Genomic DNA, 19,624 nt, shown 5'->3' on the forward strand with positions numbered 1-19,624 from the left:
CTTGTGTCTGGAACATCCTGCCAGATAAAAATCCATCCCATCTCTAAATAATCATGCCCAACAAGATTCCACACTCCTCTCCGCGTCTGAAATATCATACAAGACGAGATTCGGTGTGCGAATTCCTGCAGAGTTTTCAGCAGGTTGTTGCAAGCATGGGAGGAAGCAAATTGTGAGAGTCAACTTTCGAAAATAAATTTAAGCATGGTTTTCAATCGTTTAATTTCGTGCTGCGTGTGGGCTATCAGTTGCAATTTAGTAACTGTTGCCTGTACTTGCCATTTACTTTCTAATGGTTTTTAAACTTTCTGTAATTGTTTTACCCCAATTAGTAATCTTTGAATTATTGAATAAAAACTAAGTAAGAAGGTAGGTAGGTGAATTGATATTTGTTAAACAACATTATCAAATGAATTTACTCGAAATGCTGAATACTTTGCGCTTCGAATTATTTTTTATTTCTCCAACGTCATTTCTTCATGTACCCCCTTTATCTGCATGATAAAAATGGATATGTCTATTCGAAACCATATCCCTATGTTAATTTATCCACTCAAATTAAACTAGCAATTAAATGTGGAATTTCACAAAGTAAGTTAAAAATGCGCCCAAAGGTTAGAACCGTGTATTGGTTTCAACAGAAACCTTCTAACGCTGCAGGGTACAAATACTGATGTAACGACTGGACAGATGAATTCAGGTTCATCCATCTAAGATCATGCACGTCCTGGGAAAGACATGTGCTTAAAAAATTACTCCGATGAAGCATGCAACTATATTTAAAGATAAAGCAACACACGAATTAAAAATTACAATCAGCTCCCTTCCGGTCCGGGTTTGGTATGATAACGTCTAAATTCCCGTGCCCCTTGACATCATTTAAATAAATGTACTCAACCCCCATTTAAAATTCTACATAGCTAAACTCTCAGAAGTATAAGAGAGAAATTATACTACCCCGACGTTGGCACTATCTGCATCCACGCACAATATGATCATTATATCGTGCTAGGTCCTAGGCAACAGTTGGAGAGGGTTTCATTGTAACTACATCCTGATCAGGGCCTAAGGGTCTCATTTAGCAATTACATGCATATTATCTCTGTATTGTTCGTTTGGTTTTTGCGTTTAGCTCAGGGGTTTGTTTTATATAATTATATACCCGGAATTAAGAAATATAATGAAGTGACGAAAATAGGTGAGTTTTACATGTCACTAATGTCACTATAAACCATATTTCATGCTTCACTGACTTCGGTCACAATTTCTGTTTTGTACATATTTCTCAAAATTTGTTCGTGGTAGAATCGTCAAACCAGATGTGACTTTGCATCTTCATTACTACTATACTCTTTACCGAAGTGATGATCATATTGACCTATGCGTCACATATTAATGACTCAGCTTTTGCTTTGACATCAACTCGTGGCGTTACAGGTTTTCTTCACGCTACGAAAATTATATCATATCTGGTATAACGAAACCTGATGAGGTGATGCATCGTGATGAGCAATATTCTCTCTTTACAAAAGTAGGTCATTGTGGTTCATTATCACACATTCTAACTCGGAGATAAATTCATGCTTGATTTACTATGCACTGTTTATACAAGAACTGTACATTGATCATGTTATTATCCCATCCTGGAAACATAAGAAGTTCATTGTCACCTACATTTTATCTTGTACCAGGTATGGTTTTGCGTTTACCGCTATAGAAGGTTCTTCTGGACGAATCTCCGTCCATTATCCATTTCATATCTGTCCATTTTCAATACAAACCTCTAGTCCACCCCATTTCTACTCTTTAACATTTGATGAGAAACCAATAATTACTAGCCCGAGATTTTTGATACGTTTTCCAAGACCACTGTCCTGTCATTGTTTAGAAAAGATGTGTCAGCGTCTATTTGTACATTTGTTTTGCTTTTGCTTTTTGAAATTTGTATGTAACTTTTTAAATACCACTGACATAGTTCCCATAAATTTTGAAGACCAATAGCTCAGAATTTTCATATTTTTTGAGAATCAATTACCCACATTTGTTTCATAATATTGGAGAATCACTTGCTCAGATATTTTAAAAGTTTTGATAATCAATTCCCTTAATTTGTTTCCTAATTTGTATGGATCAATTGCCCATATACGTTGTCTAATATTTGAGAATCAATTGCCCACATTCGTTTAAAAAAATTTGATAATCAATTTCCCAGATTTGTTTCATGATTTTCGAGGATCAACTGCCCAGATTATTTCCATAATTTCGAGTATCTGTGTTAACTATTGTTACTTCAACTAATTTAAAGACTAAAATGTATATATCCCGCTTTACATAACAAATAATATTAAAAAGTCTCCCTATTAAATTAAAGTAGCTTTATACCATCTTTAATTGTTTCAAATAATTTATATGAGAATTATTTTGGCTATACTATGAATGATAAATATGAATTTGCACTCCCATTGTTTGTCCATGTTGCTATTTCTATTTTTTGAATTTTGTTAATTATTCTAATCTTACACGGACTTTATCTTTTACTGGAGAGATGTTTGTTACGTTTTCTATCAAATAAACCTACATACAAGGCATTGTCGTGAAATCTTCCTGCAGGCTTTAATGTCAAATTAGAATATATTGCTTTCCTGACATCAAAGATGTCTTGCTCTTTAAAGAGGCATATGTTCGTGACATTCCATGATATTATAATGTTAAACCGTTGAGTTCCTCAACCGTCAATCCATCATATGCTCTAAAATGTATTTATTAATTTACTTATCATAGTTTTATTCAGAATCCAGCGCCTCGTCCGTTAAATTAAGGGATCTAGTTTTTAAACAGCTTATGAATTGTTTAATTGATTTGCCATTATATGGTGCATGTAAATTTTATTATGTTATGGTATATATACTTATAATAGTAATCTTCCAGCACGATAAGAATATTGCATTCTCAGGAATGTTAAACACGGGTCTTCAACATTGGAACAACTCAGTTTCCAAGATTAGTACATTTCATAGATCCAGTGTCTACCTATTCATAAACATTGTAACAATTCAGCGTCAAATATACTTACAACAACTTGCTCAACTATTGAGAAAAATTCAATTGATCAAGGAGCGCATGAATAGTTTTATAATCATTATATAAAAATTATAAAAGTATTAGAGTGACCGGTAAACCAGGATTATTTAATAATGGCTTATACAACCAATTAATTTACCACAAAAGACAGTTGCAGTTACAAATGCTTACAAACATGTGTATCTATAGTTGCCTATTAATTTGACTATGATAACTATATAACTCCAGAACGAAATAAAGACAATAAATCAGTACTAAGAAAAAGTGCTACATTAATTACAACCGTGAATTAGTTTTGAAAACAAAATGCAAAAATATAACCCAATGTTAACTAGTTATATGAATCAGAAACAGCATTTAAGGTATCAGAAATATATAGACAAACATATATATGTGTTTTATTCCGAACAGTTAGAAGGAACATGTTTGTTACGCCGTAGGAATATAGTAGCCGTCAAATACTACCTTCTTACGTCGTAACAAACGCGATTTTTCCCCTGACACGACTCAGAACACTTATGTTGTTGTTGTTGTTCTGGGGTTTAGCGCCATTTTTCAGCACACGATAGGCTATGCATGGCTGCCAGTATTAAATGGTGGAGGAAGAACCCGGGAAAACCCTGGGAAGAACCACCGACCCACGAGAAGCTACTGGCAAGCTTTCTCACATACCCACATTGGCCGAATTCTAGACTCGAACCCACACAGACAGAGGTGAGATGGCAGTGATCCGTAAAGGAGAGCGCTTTAGACCACTCGGCCACTCGGGGCCCCCAAAACACTTATGTGGTTTTGTATTTATTACATATCCTCTTTTCTTCACACTCTTTTAAAAATATGTAACGATATATTGTATACTTTTAAAAAAAAGTAGGTATGTGGCGTTTCATGAAAATGAACAACTCTAAACATATACATGAATTTGACCGTGGTTACTCCTATATACATTGTGCATCATCGGAATGTCTGCATTTGAAATATGGCTCTACTCTTTACCTTTAAAGTTCTGAAAATATTGATGGAATATACGATTGGAGTTTGTATGTAGTCATGGGGAAGAGAACTTGTTCCTTCCTTCACGATGAACATAGGTTTTGGTCCAGTAAGTGGCCCCTTCTCTAACCCTCCACAATCTGAATATACACTCTACCTCCAAGCACATTTCAGGGCAAATTTTAAAGACTAACAGAAATTAAATGCATTCAAATTTATACAGACGGCTTATTTATTTGCATTGCATTCAAAATATATATTTGTATGTGTACAATTATTACATGAAGTTAAGAATATAATGTAGAGAGCAAATATTCAATTTCTAACATGCGGACAAGATTTTCAACATTCATCTGAATACTAGTATTAAAAAATTATAAACAATATGCAGTATTTATATGTTTTCTTCTCTTCATTTTATACTAGAACAGTTGTAAGAATTTAATAAGTAAACATACACTTCCATCATTGTCTCCCACTGATCGTCCTAACACTGTATATAACGGATGTAATACTTCTATACTTCTAATCTGGATTACAAACAAAACAGCTGCTGGTTTCTGTGATGCGTCTACCTTCATGTTGCAAATGTTTGTCAGTTTTATCCTCAGATTTACTAAACAATGTCTAATCCGCGATAACTATAATAAAACAATTGTAAGTCACCTTACTTAAACGTCTTAAAAAATATAATTCAGCACGTCACATCTTTGAAGCTCTGAAGCTTTAATGTGATTTAGATATGTTTGCTATTTTGGTTAACTTTCATTGTGGGACGTCTGTTGGGAGTTACAGACGGGGTAAACGTTTGTCCAAATATGGGGTATTTTTAGCCATGCCATGAATCTTGATATGATTCCATAATTCTTTCTTAAACTGGAGTATTTAAAACTTTCAATACGAGATTTCAGCAGTAGTATCTCTCTCTCTCTCTCTCTCCCTCTCTCTCTCTCTCTCTCTCTCTCTCTCTCTCCTTTAATGTCACTGTGTACAACAGCTTTACATTGGTAGATGGCCGCATGACAACCTAATAAAGGTATCGTTTAATAGTAATGAACATGCGGACATTTTTATTGTTCTATATATGCACATGTACTCTCTTTATACGCATTAACATTCCTTTGTTTAATATCTCATAATTCATCAGGCTTACGAGGAACGACGAGATCCATCTTTCAGACCCGTATAACTCGTATCCCTTCTTTGGCACTTCCACCCCTGAATACTGTCCATGTGAAACACAACGGGTATGTATATATTATCAAAATTTACCTCTTGACATGGAACTAGGTGTGAACTACGCTCAAAATCTATTTTTCTTTATGTTTTTGCTCTTTTGCGAGACATTCATATCCGACTATGATGTACATTGTGTACGAATTTATTTTACCCTTTGTTCGTTTACGAAAACTTGACCATTATTGTCATATCCACTCCAAGTTTAGGAACCATTCAATTCGGAATTCGTGAAGTTAACCATTTATAATGCTAATTACGTTCTAATTCATTCCACACTACTCAAATAGCCTACATTTATGTCCAATGGGATATATAGCGCAACGCAACGTTCAAATGCAAATTTTGCAGATTACTTTTCCAGTGGGATAAAACAGTGACTGGTTCGGAAATAAAGTTGAAACTGATTATAGCTTGTGTCAAAATTTGAAATTGATCGGGAAAGGGGTGAATTTACGTTACTAGGCGTATAATGTTTAGCTAAGCTTTCAAATATTGTATAGATAGAATATGAAAAAAGAGATGTAACAAATTCAGTCAATGGTCAAGATTTGTTATACCATTCTGTACAATCACATCGTGAATTTTTGAAAAGTATAATATCGTCAAAAGTGCATTGCCTATTTCTATCTTGACCTTCAAGGGGACAGAAATGTATTAAAGAATTTAACTAAATATTTATCATTTTATTAGGAATATGTAAATTGATAATTGGTGGTGGTGTTGGAGGTTAAGATTGTGTATTGGTCATTTAGAAGAAATAACAACGTGTTGCCAACAGCAACTCACTGAATTCAAAACTGACTAAATTATGCAATCAGGAACAGAAACTGGTCTGCATGTTCTTGTCCAATTATGTAATTGTTTCGTTTTAGTTTAATCCAATATACGATGTGGACCTAAACCAAAATATCAGTGACTCAAGCCGAACTAGTGGTAGTCCATATATTTATGTCAGTCAACCTGATTCAGTAGTACACCCATCAACAATGCCACAACCACATGATGTTCAGACTGCGAATACACAAGAAGGAGATACAGTTTCAAGCGGAGATGAATATGATTCATTACCTAGCACATCAACAATGACAGGAGCAAGTGATGCTTATCGAGAATGCATTGCTAGAGGGGTTCAGAGTGTGAATAGACCAGAAGAAGAACTAGTTTCAAATGAAGATAGTTCTTACTCAATTGCTGGTGAATCTGATACAACACCCCAACCATTAGCAATTTCACGATCGTGTGATGCTGATGGACCTGTTCAGAGTTGGAATACACAAGAAGACGAAATAGCTTCTATCGGAGGCAGTTCATACGTATTATTCCAAGAATCTGATCGAACAGCAATGCCACAACCAAGTGATGCTGATGGAGAATTCCTCGATATAACCGTTTCTAGCGAAAACAGTGCGTACGTAGATGTCCAACAGTCGTATCCACTGTTTCACCCATATATTAGTGGTAATGGTCCATGGCGCCACAAAGTTATATTCAGCATAAAAGAACATTATTTTCCTAGTCAAGTTGATTGAACATCAAGTGCCCTTTTAAGACAACTTAGCCGTCATTGCACAATACACAATTCATCGTTTACTGTAATCTGTCAAAGGAATAAAACTGCAGTCATGAAGATTAACATCGAGACAGCTTCAGTGAAAGACAGTATTATATATGTGCTACCCAAGGTCTTTCAGCTAATAATTATTCTGTGATACCTATGTTCAATCTATAAATTTTGTCATGCACATTTAAGCTTATTTTATTTTACTAATTGTGACTTTCTAGCTGGTTAATTGACTGTCCAGTTCTGAGATATTGTATTTCATTGCCATTTTATATAAAATATTGATCTTCTGTTTAGTAATCTTATATGTTTACTGTCATTGTGTTATTGTTTTTCTGGTGCTTCATAATACATGTTTTACGATTTGTGTAGAGATTGTTTTGTATATTACACTATTTGCAAAGAACATATAGATGCTATAATATATTATATGTAGAAATTTAGGTTTTGGTCAGGGTTTTTGGAGAAACTTTTAAGTTGAGGTATGCTTAAAGCAGATTTATAATTTTCGTCAAATTGGTTGATGATCCCTTTCTTTTAATTTTGTAACTGCTAGATCAGTAGAGACAGAATCTGCTCTTTATTTTCTCCTGCACTGGGCAGCAGTAATGCAATACTTTATTTAATTGATCGAAGCAGAGTGGCAACATCAAGGAAAAGTTTAGCTTGAATGACAATTTTAGCAATGTGTACTAGGAAGTACCAAGACTTTTCGTGGTAATAGTTAACACGATCATCCGAAATGCTACTTAAATAATGCATGGCTGTTCCTGAACAACATTCGAATGCTAAAGGCAGAGAGAGGAAAACTTCTTAGATACAACATTGAGTGGAACAGTATCGGTTGAAGAGAAACCAGATATGTTAAAAATTTTGTTCCATGTTTTACTTTGTTCTCCATCGAAGTAACCTGACTATAAAAACAGTTTGACTGCTAATGATGGTTAATTTGTACACTGGTGGCTAATGAAATCCATCTTAATAAAACATCACCGCCTTATGCTGTCCATCCTTCATGTATAGAGAATAGATTTACCAGCTCTGGTTTCACTAATCACTACACATGTTTTTCATGTAAATAATCAATTAGTAAAAGCTGTCGTCAATTGATCTATTACTGACCACGAAAAGATCCGCATATTAGTGTTTTAAGGCATCCATAACGACAGAAAAAGGTGGTAAGAAATGACAATACATGGATATGTTCTAATATTACCGAAAACTGTTTCAGATGTGGTAAACATGACAAAACATGAAAAGGCTCTTAATTTACTGAAAACTATCGTTAAGTAGCAAAATGTGACGGGATATGCTCTAATATAACTGAAAAGTATTTGAAATGTTGTCAACTATGACTAGGAATGAAAAAGTCTTATATTACTGAAAACTATTTCGAGCGTTGGTACAGATGCCAAGACATGGATAGCTCTTACATTAATGAAAACTGGTTAAAGATTACAACACATGGACTGGTTCTTACTTTACTGAAAAGTCACAGATGAAGAGATATGGATTGGTTCTAATATAACGGAAACTTTTTTCAGACGTGGTATCAAATGACAAGATGTAGAAAAAAAATTTCTATTACTAAAAACTGTCTGAGAGTAAAACATGGCAAAATATATATACTTTTTATGACTGAAAAATATCATAGAGGTGATTAACGATGGCAAAACATGGCTATGTTCTTATATCGCTAAAACCTATGACAGGTGGTAAAAACTTACACAATATTGCTACGTTCTCATATTACTGTGAATTATTTTAGAGGTGGCTAAAGATTAAAACACGAGGCTACATTTCTTTGTTGCTGGGAGCTATTTGTCTTGTGATAAATTATAACAAGACAATGGGTATCTTTTTATATTATAGCATCCTTATTATGTTCTCCATTCACTTTGTATTATCATAATCCTGCAGTATTTCTCTATACTGCACTGCGTCATACTGCACAACATATGTATATAAAGACACTATCGTTTGTTGGTTGTAAAAAACATGTACCCTTATCTAGAAGAAACTGAAACGTTTGATTTTGTTGGATAGTTTTATGGATGAACTAAGCAAGCTGTTTGGTCCATTTAAAAGTAGAGATGATAAAGCTGACACTGTGGGTGAGTTTACTGACTGGCAAGAAAACCTTTCAACCAAGCAAAAAATGAACGTGATATTCGCAATGCCCAGAACAACAGAGAGATTGTCGTATTGAAATTACCATTCTGACCCTTAAACACTTATGAAAGAGAACTGTTCATCACTCTTCGTTATCAGCTATACCCTCTAGGGTCTACATAAATGACATATAAAGAGATATTAGGGCCATGGAATATCGAGTCTCCCTAAGAAACGTCCCATTTTACAAAATCAGTCCATGCAATAAAGTCGAAGAAAAACCATCTGAAGATTGCGGGTTTTAGCAGGAACGCAACAGCCTTCAAAATGGGCTGTCACACACTAGCAGCTTTGGAATATTAACGGTTTTGCATTTTGAGAATATCTCTGGATTTAAATGAGCAATACAATACATATAGATCATGTCAATAGATGGGGTCCCTCCAAGAAAGAATATGAAAGTGACAGAGGATAAAAAAAATGTTATTTATAGCTGATACTACCAATGGCAATAGCTATATTTACCATTTTGCATCTTAAAGTTCCTTAAAATTTACTTATTTATTTCTTCTAAACAGAATTACATGGGCTCCAAAATTGATCCACAGAGCGAACTTGTACTACAATTTAGGCTTTATTTCCAAATCAAATCACATTCGAATGGATTATTTACTACATTACAAAACAGAACGTTTGTGATATTCCCTAACAAACGATATTGAATCCTGCTTCTTCTTGAGAATTTCAATGAAAATAATTGTAAAATATTTATACCACTTGATGATTTCAAACTCTTGAATCCAGAACAGAAACACGTGTGTAGCTACATCAAGGCCGGTCCCTCCACCCACATGTATATATTATGGAACTGTCTTAATATATCCAGTATATCAAAACTGGAAATGCAAAGTTCAGTTGGATCGACAAAGAAACAAAATCCCTCGTTTCCTGACCAATAGAAGTTGTCTCAAGGCGCTGTCATTCACATCATGACTCTAAATTTCAATTTTAAGTCGATAAAAGCAGATTTATATTGATGACAAATAAGTTCAAAGGTCGCTGCGAGGGGCGATGCGCGCATGAATGCGGTTACTGTGTATTTGTTGAACTACGGTAGTGTACTTGTTTTGGAATCCAGCAGAAATTCAGTTAATTTGTTTCTTGTAGTGAGTTATTTATATTATTTAGCATTAGGTAGAAAGGCAAAACGAGTTTATAATAAGAAAAGTTACTAATTTTGTGTAGAAAAATATGATCTCATTTTTCTCAGCAAGACTGAAATCTTTACGTCGTGTAATATAGTTCAGAAAAACTCGCTTATATTTCCCCATGCGAATAAAATAACCTATAGTCACTGAAAACTGTCTGAGAGGTGGTAAAAGATGACAAGACATTGATAGGTTATTTTATGTTGATAAGAACTACAAAATTTCACTGACAGTTATGGGTTGTACTCTATATAATGAAATCTACCTTCATTCAATGTTAAAGAGCTATGATGCTTTATAACTCAATAGTGTTATTGGATTTCCTATCATAAATACGTTTATTTGATGTTTATCGTGATTTTCTACATCAAGTGTGATAATGACAAATATATTTTTTTGTTATAAATGAGATCTCCATTATATGCAATAGGGGTGACCTTTCTTTAAACTTTACCTGTAGATAAGGTCTAATGCTGTACTAAGCCTGTTATCACTTATCTATTAATATAACCAGGCATCTCTCTAGTCACAACAGTGCATTGAACAATTTTTTCTACTCATGTTACACTTTTAATCAAGTTCTTTAAAATAAAATAATTTAAATTCAATAAAGGAATTTAAAAGGACAAAATGAAACCTTTTTCAAATAAAATTGTATAACTATAAAAATGCATAAACTCTTTTTCGCCTTTAACGAATACATTATACTATCCTCATTAAATACCTTTTTATCAAATAAGCTGGATATAAATTACATCGGTAAATTTTGGTGAGTAATGCAACATAACTTCAGGTAAGTGTACAAGTATAAATTACCTGTGTCCAAATATTATTAGAATTTCATAAGCATGCTGCCATGTATTAACATTTTAAAAACTGAGTTAATTAACATTCCAAGTCATGAAAGACAAACGTGTTTTATTTCAAATTTAGATCATAGTTATTATATAACCGTACCTAATGCAAACTTGAAAACAGATTATCAAAGGTATCCTTTAACATCAAATTGGAAAGGAATCATCTTTTCATCAAGTTAGGAAAGAAGCATTCTGTCCTAAATGGGCACTTGGAGCGTGATAATGTCGCTGGGAAAATTAAACCCACTGCTTGAAGTATTTTATTTCTTGCTTATTTTGTCGTAAATCTATTTTTTTTTAAAAAGTACAAATCGAAGCATTCCATGAAAATTTAATCGTATAAAGTAAGATTAAATCAATGTATATGACATAAAGTTTGATTATTTTAAAAACAACGAAACGTCATTACAGTCAAAACTAAATGCCATATCCGTCAAACAATAACTTTGTTGAAACAGTCAAGATCCAAATGTCACGTACACCAAATTAGTTAAACTAAAACATTATGTTTTAAGGGGAAATAATATTAACTTTTAAGAAGTGGTAGCTTAAGACTGTCTTGACTGTACAAGCTTTGTGGGCGACCTCGTATACCGTCAATTTTATTATCATGACAGCGGGGTACGCTCTTAGGCAGCACACCACTATAAGATCAGAATGGTAAATTTCCGTGTAATTTTTAAAAAGACAACACTGATCATAATATAAAAAAGAAATGAAATGGTCCATTCATTGTTAGCAACATGGAAAGTGATCCGTATTTTAGTGGTACCGCCTACTTTATGACTATTGCTATCATTATCCTCTCCTGCAACTGCTTTAATTTCTCATTTAATTCTTAATAAATATGTTGACGTTTCCACGAGTACCTGTAAAGCCATCTTTCATCTTCATTTGGTGCAATTGATAAGTCTCCTGAGATGAAGGTCTGAAAGTAATTTTCTGTAATAATAGATATAAAAAATTAACGTAATACAGTATTTGGGTAAACATTTTACTGATAAAACATATTTAGAAAAAAGTACGAAATGTGCTCATTGTGCAATGATGCCCTCCACTTACGTTTGTTTGATTACGGGACACAATTTTTAGAGAAATTATTCAGTGGCAAAAACACCATATGCATTTGCTCATCTGCACAAGAAAATATCTTAGATATTTAGCACTGTAAAAGGGGCATAACTCTAGATATATAAAAAGTCATCAAAGTCTGAACGCACTTGGCCATATTCACTTAATTTTGAAACTTGTTATGCTGGTGTTAAGGTCTGCGAGGCATATGTATCTGTGTCATGGCGTTATAGTAGGGAGATAGATACATCAAGCGCCAAAATCAAGAAGGAAGATATGTGTCGTGATAAGAATGGAAAGGTTGATATGTCTGGTGCTAAGGACAGAGGAAAAGCTTTATTGCTAACAGACAAGACGTATCTATTGTATATAGTCATATGTCCTATTATCACCGTATACTTATGTCTTGTGTATTTTTAAATTGCTGAGTGTGAATTATCCATCCTTCCTCTCTTGCTTCCACTTGTAAACACACAATGCTGGAGTTGATGCGAGTCTGGTTGTCATCTTGTGACCTAAACTGATTTAATGCTTTTAAAAACAAGTACAACTTGTTGACTACGATATGATATCTACAAAGACCAATTAGCTTCAAAACAACCTCATCATTGTATCATTTTTCTGCATGTAACTGGAACATTTCTACAAGTTATTTATAAATAGCTTTTAATAGGGTACATTTTGCTGAAAGAGAAACTATTTTTACTGATAAATCTAGGGGAAAAGACAATACTTTAATTATGGGACTCTGTAAGGTAAGATTTAAGTATTTCAGAGTTTTAGATTCTTAATATATTCATTCCGTACAAAAGAAGGCACAGTGCCTTCAACCGTGTTATATATATATATATATATATATATATATATATATATATATATATATATATATATATATATATATATATATATATATTCAAGAACGAATTCTCGGTAAAGCTAATCTAAAAGTAAGTTTGTGTGAATCCAAAAATGTATTTGATTGTAATCAGAGCAATTGCCACAGAAAGCAAAAGAATGTGAACTTAGTCGCGTGTGTAATAATTGGAAAGGATATTAAGCATAAAATGAATTTAGAATGTTTTCAACTTCGAGGCTAATTCACGCACAACAATTGGATCAGGTCAAGGAAACACTGCCGCTTGACGCTAAATTACTAATATTCCCTGATGCATTTACCAATTTTGTGTATAGATAGTTGCAATTGATGCTACTGACGTTGGTGCATTAAACCATTGACACATTAACGTATGAAAATAGATCTTGGTACTTCTGTAATTCTCTCACACAAATGACCTGCATGCTGGTTTTACCTTAGTGGACGCATTGCCTCCCATGTTTGAACCACAACCGCGGAATGGTAAAGTGTTGACAGTCATGGAAAAACAATTAAGGTCTGAAATTGAAAATACACTGAGTGATCATACCGAGTCAGTAGCGCTACGTTGCCCGACTTCTAACTCCTCTGAAGGATACAAATACCCAACAACACTGTTTCGGAGTAGTTCTAATGGTGGTGGTTGTGAAATAATTTTATAAGTAACGGCGACAGTTTTCCTCCTAAATGCATCAGCAGGTTGTTATCCAATTGTGCGTTTAATTTCTCTATTTCGTGTTTATTTATGAGCAACAGAAGTTGTGCTACCCATTCATGATAAGGTGCTTACATTCTGAATTTCAGATTGAGCACTCCTAGTCTGAGATACCATTAAGAATTCATCTGCGTACTAATGACCGACTTATCGTTCGGCGATTTGCAAGATCAAATAAGATGCTGCGAATGAATAGGCTCGAGCACGTAATGAGGATGATCCAACAACAAATACACAATGTATCCCTCAGATGGACACCAGTTGGTAAGAGCAAATGTAGATGTTCTCTGAGTGTAGGATTAATTGCATTTAGGTTATGAATGAGAACTATATCAGCACGTTGATGAGCACGAATATCGTTCGATGCCTCACAAACATATTGTGCTTGTAACATGAATCGCAAACACGATTTAATGGTACTTCATTATGTATTGGACTGTGCTATAGCCAAGTCTATATTAAGCTGTACGGGCCTACACAAATTTTATCTAGTAATATGTTGATAATGGGTACATTTAGTCCATGGTATTCTTCGCAGTCTTGCAAATTCGGTAGTGACATCACCTCGAGTTTCCTTTTAGACCCGTGTTTTCCAGAGGATTCAGCCAATGTAAAATTCTTTGCTCCACATCAAACGTAGATTCTCAAAATAGAACGCTAATTGGATTTGAAGACATGATGTTATTATATTACAATTATATTATTAAAAAATGGCATGGCATCATGAAAAATGGAAAAGATCTGAAGATCCTTTAAGTAAAGTCAAAGATTTGAAAAGCTCTGATCTAACCGTCATTGACTTTTTCCCTTAAGTCAAAGCCAACTAGAGCAGCTGTGGACCAGATGGCAGCGCTAACGGGAACAAAAGGAGAACCCTATCCAATTACTTAATTAGTTTATGTTAAAGAAGTCGCAAGGGCAACCATATAAACTGTTAAACGCTTGCCAGAGGCGATTATGCAAGTTAATGAAGATATCTGAGAATTCGAAGAGGAAGTTTTTTGATAGCAAAGGCAGCCATGTACATCAGGTACATGGGTGCCTTTCACTATCTCAACAACTTCATCATGACGACGTTAAACATGCTATTGCTAAGATGCCGTTAGTACCACCCGAGTACAAGTCGCATAAACCAATGCCTCAATGCTTTGAAGATTAACTTCTCAAGATGATTTTATTAATCCAGACCATTTACCCGTCTTTACCCTTGAATGTAAAGAATAGAAATATTTGTGCAAGCGCCTAATGCATTTACGCGCGGAAAAAGTGAAGACATTAAGAAATTATTGACAGAATATATGAAACTGTACGTATTACTTCCCGTAGAATCTTCTTCAGACAGTTTCAGCAACAAGAACTTTAGCAGCTCGTGTATTTTCACCCGAACGACAATTTGTAAACACACCCAAACCTGAACTACAAGCATTTTCACATGTACTCGTACAAAGAACCTAACGAACTTCCAGCTCGTGCCGGTAACAAGAAACCAGCAGTTAATAACAAGGCCGCATCGATTTGTCAGCGGTTACACACCAATAACATCATAGATCTTGAAGGTACATGGGCTTTTAATGAAGACATTGATGATGTGTATTACGACACCAATGATGAATTACAATGCAGTTCTTCACAAAATCAATGCCGTATTGCCAATACAACTACGAATGTTACCTCAGTGATAACAAATCTCATCAACTGTCAGCTTTTACTGTGACATTTTCTGTATCAATCGACAGGGATGTTCGATAACGAAAACACCATTTGCCTTTAACATCTTGGATGTATCCTTCACTGAAATCCTTGAATACCTTATTCACAGATTTCTCAGCAGATAGCTTCTTATTTACCTTGATACAAGAATCAACAAATGAAAAAGTAAGTGGCCGAACTAAGTCAAAATCTTTGTCACGGTAGGAAGCAGCCATTATGTCACTATGAACGCTGTCGCAGCTAAGGCAGCTATGCTCAGTTAGCTTCATTTTGGCTTAGGCATTACTATTAATAATATTAGATAATATTAACAGGGGGTCTATACACTGGCGAATCAATTGTTGATGCATGCCGCTTTGCCGTATTGGACGTGCCGGTCTCAAACTTTACCTTCACCAGACGTGTAACAGATCGCAACGAATATTTCACCATGCGCAAAACGAAGTTTAACTCGTCGCTCATGGCCAGTCAATCGAATAATAGCTTTAGTTACAAATACATCAACCAGATGTGGAAAACCATTGGTCGACTCTGCAGTCCAACGAATGACTACCTGGACAACTATTAAACACGCAGAGGGAGTACAACGAAACGAAAATGATGGTTCCTTTTTTTGTTTTAGATTCGTATGTTGTTCTTTAGAATGTCCAATTTGTTTGTGTATTTTGCTGAAATGTACGCATCTTTTAATTTCACCTAAATAAAAAATAAATAAATACTTTTGAAATATGTTTGCATGGCATTTCCACTGAACAAATATGCTCTTTCATCACAATACACCCTCTAGGATTTTCACAGGTTTAACTTATTCTATACCTGTGCTAGATGATACGAACTCTCAAGGAAAAATTAATGTCCCTTTCAAATGCAGTTGGTGAGTGTAGCTTCTAACCGTATGCGACCGAACAGCTATCCCAATAACAATTAAGTATATTGTAGCTGAATTTAATTTCTATCTAATTTATGGTCGTTATTTAGGTTTGGTTTATACTAGGGCTTTGTTACCAATTGCATCGACTTTTAATAAGATAATTTTAAACAAGCCTTTGAAGAGAGATTTAAACTGGCTTTCAGGTGTGTACATCCCAATAAATAGTTACTTAATTTTATATTTAGTAAAAGATTTGTATTGTTTTAGTTTGGGAATTAATAACTGCATTAATCTACAAAATTCTTGAGATGAGAAATGTAACGGCTAATGGATTACAAAGAATATGTGTGGGGTGGTTAGGGTGCGCACGTGCACGTGTGTGTGTGTGAGTTCCGACAGGAAACCACATTAAGGGTTAAGTATGTATGTATGTATGTATGTATGTATGTATGTGTGTGTGTGTGTGTGAGAGTGCCCCTGCGTGCATGCGTTCGTGTGTGTACGTGCGTGTGTATGTGTGTATGTATATTTGTATGCATTCATATTTCGTACTGTACTTTCTCTTAATCTTCTATTATTTATATTCTTTAAATTAATTTGAAATCAAGAATGACTTGTAAAAATCAACTGTTAAACGAATTTTTCATAATTTAAAGATGGACCATATAAGTATTTTTGTCTCACACACTGGAATAGCTGGTTGGGAGGTGTGCGTTGCTTTGACATTGTATTACATTATGCCCAACCTATTTGCAAATGAGAAACGGTAATTTATTTGGGGGCAATCACTCGAAAAACACTGCTTTTAAAGAAAAATATATTTTGCAAACATGTGGCATTTAGCAAGCTGTAACAGGTAATTAGACCACAACGAACAAGACATCGATGCCATTGGATGTCATTTTAAATTATATTTCGCAGGCAGGGTAGTCCTGTAAATGGTTATGGACGCACATCTGAATAAAATGTATAATTCGTGTCCGTCGTCTGATGAGCAAATGTTCGCGGACTTACATCCACATTCGCAGTAATAGTGGGTCTACGCGGATATAGAAAAAAAGCATCAGTGTCTTTAAGTTGCTGGAGACTGTCTGTAAGGGTTCTAGACCATCATCGTCTTATGTGCCACTATTCAGTTAAACTAAGCCTAAGAGAGACTGTCGGCCTGGGGCAATATATACTAGGGTGTATATCTGATCAGCCTAAAAGAAGAATCTAACAGAGTTGTTGCTGAACCTTGACCTTAGGTTTGATGGACCAGTGTTCATTCTCGACGTTTGCGCGTTCTCTGGTGGTTACGACACAAGAAAATGGCTCGTATTACGCTCGTGTATACGAGCTGATATGTGAGTATCAGAATATTAGTCAAATCGCAATATTTTAACGCTGTTACAAAGATTTCCAAGGGTAGACCTCGTGGCTGGAACTTTCTATTGTAAGGATAAAGACTCACTTAAGGACGCTCTCAGAGAGAACAACGTGATAGAAGTCGAAGTCCCTAGGTGCTATCACAGGTTTCTTAAACGCCAAGGTATGGCAGGCTTATACTACATGCACCGCTCCCTCGATAACTCGAGCCCGGATAACTCGCGATCCCGCTTATAACGCGGTGTCCGTCTTGGCTCCCGATTTTTTCCAGAGAAAATGTATTTAAAATATCTTTAAAATATGCTGAACGTGAAAAATTTACGATAAGAATTGGTAAATTAAACCTTGATACATTGCTCGTTTTATCATCGAAAATGGTGATTAATGCCCGTAAAAATAGAATCCATTTTTTGAAATTTGCAAGTTCTAAATAAGAATTATTTTCAGAGATCTCGAAAACGCTTAATTACGCGTATTTGGATGCCAATTTTTCATCTGGGACGCAGAAAATCACTGATGCGGGAGTCCTCCGTACGCATGTAACAGGTGCGCGGGAAAATTCAAAGATTTGCCAGTCCTGTTTCAGCCACCTGCTTTGTGGGAAAATTAGTTGATCATTTAGCTGTGCTGATATTTACAATGACAGAATTCGGTGACTGAAAGACTCCTTGATGTACATACATGTTGTCATTTTATAAGAGTACATAAAAAAGAACAAGTTGCAATAGCTAGGCAGCTAGTTCAAAGGCTTTGACTGGCGGCCGGGTGAGAAAATGTACTGATATTGAGTGATTGAATTCAGAGGCAGAAAGACCCAGTTTTAAAAGCCTAGCGAGACCTCTGTTTAAAGATATCATATATTATGTAAGTTTTTATGATAAATAGTTGTCAGTATACAGAAAATAAACAGTCTGGTGAAATAGCGATCAATGAAAACTTCTGGTAAATGCTAACAGGTGGCAACAGAGAATGAAATAAACACTAGTTAAACGTCTTCCTGTGTGAAAGTCACGTTCTAATCCTTTAATTCTGTTTCACTGTAAACATTATAATCGCAACATATTTTGTTCATTGAAAACATGAAAAGAGTCAATCTACCGTCACATCGAAACCCATGAGTACCTCTGTAAGAACCTAATTACTTGCCGGCTTTGTTTTGATCAACAACTTGAGGAAGTGTTTGTTGCATTAAAAAATCGATTACAAGAGACCTTGGGTGCTGGATTAAGGGTCTTGCAGCTGCCTTTGACGTAAAGCAAAACAGTAACAGACACAGCGACGATGATAGTGACTTTGAAGGTTTCAGTGAAACTGATGTCATTAATGCCGAGGCTGTTTGGGAGAAATTCGTACAGACTCATGGTCCTGAGATGGGCGTTTTTCTTGATGATATGGAGGAGTGGATTTGTGCTGAAAATGATTGCCCCACAGCCGAATACATGTCAGATAAAACAATAATTAATTCTATAACGAACAAATTTGCAGCAGAAGACGATTCTAACTGGAGTACCACAAGTGTTGAAAGTGATGCAGACGCAGATGTTGCACCACCTCCCCACTCTGCACAGGAAGCAATGAAATCTTTTGATATTGCCATAAGGTGGCTGGAAACCCAAAATGCTGACTACGTAAACCTCATGCAGTTGAGAAATCTGAGGGATTTTGTTCGGCGGCAGAGAAATGAAGGAGTAACACCAAAAAAATTAACTGATTTTTTCAAAAAGTGAATTGATATTTGTCAAGCGTGGCACAAACAGCAAGTATTAACTTGTTCTAATTTACGTTGTTTTAAATTTGTAGACCCATTAAAATCATGTTAGTACTGATTAACCCTTGTTTTTGTTTTCCATTTTACTTCTATCGCAATCAAATCTATATATCGTTCGATCGACACTGTTTCTCGAAAAGTGTCGATCATTTGTATATAAAAAAAAACGTCTAATTTAGATCAAACAATAAAACTA

The 19,624-nt window shown here is 35.0% G+C and overlaps 1 protein-coding gene across 5 annotated transcripts in view; it reads left to right on the forward strand.

Annotated features, from left to right (window-relative positions):
• LOC149789018 (uncharacterized) overlaps positions 1-7,170 on the forward strand; it is a 72,731-nt gene extending 65,561 nt beyond the window's left edge. For all 5 annotated transcript variants that reach the window (XM_089975176.1, XM_089975175.1, XM_089975178.1 and 2 more), the window contains 2 exons: positions 5,222-5,321; positions 6,186-7,170. In XM_089975176.1, the coding sequence (XP_089831302.1) occupies positions 5,222-5,321; positions 6,186-6,842 (757 nt within the window). In that variant the 3' untranslated portion in view covers positions 6,843-7,170. The remainder of the gene's footprint in view (positions 1-5,221; positions 5,322-6,185) is intronic.
• Positions 7,171-19,624: the final 12,454 nt, after the last annotated feature.

The sequence above is a fragment of the Sinohyriopsis cumingii genome, chromosome 11 (assembly GCF_028554795.1).
Source record: "Sinohyriopsis cumingii isolate HCF-2022 chromosome 11, ASM2855479v2, whole genome shotgun sequence".
NCBI classification, from domain to species: Eukaryota; Metazoa; Mollusca; class Bivalvia; order Unionida; family Unionidae; genus Sinohyriopsis; species Sinohyriopsis cumingii.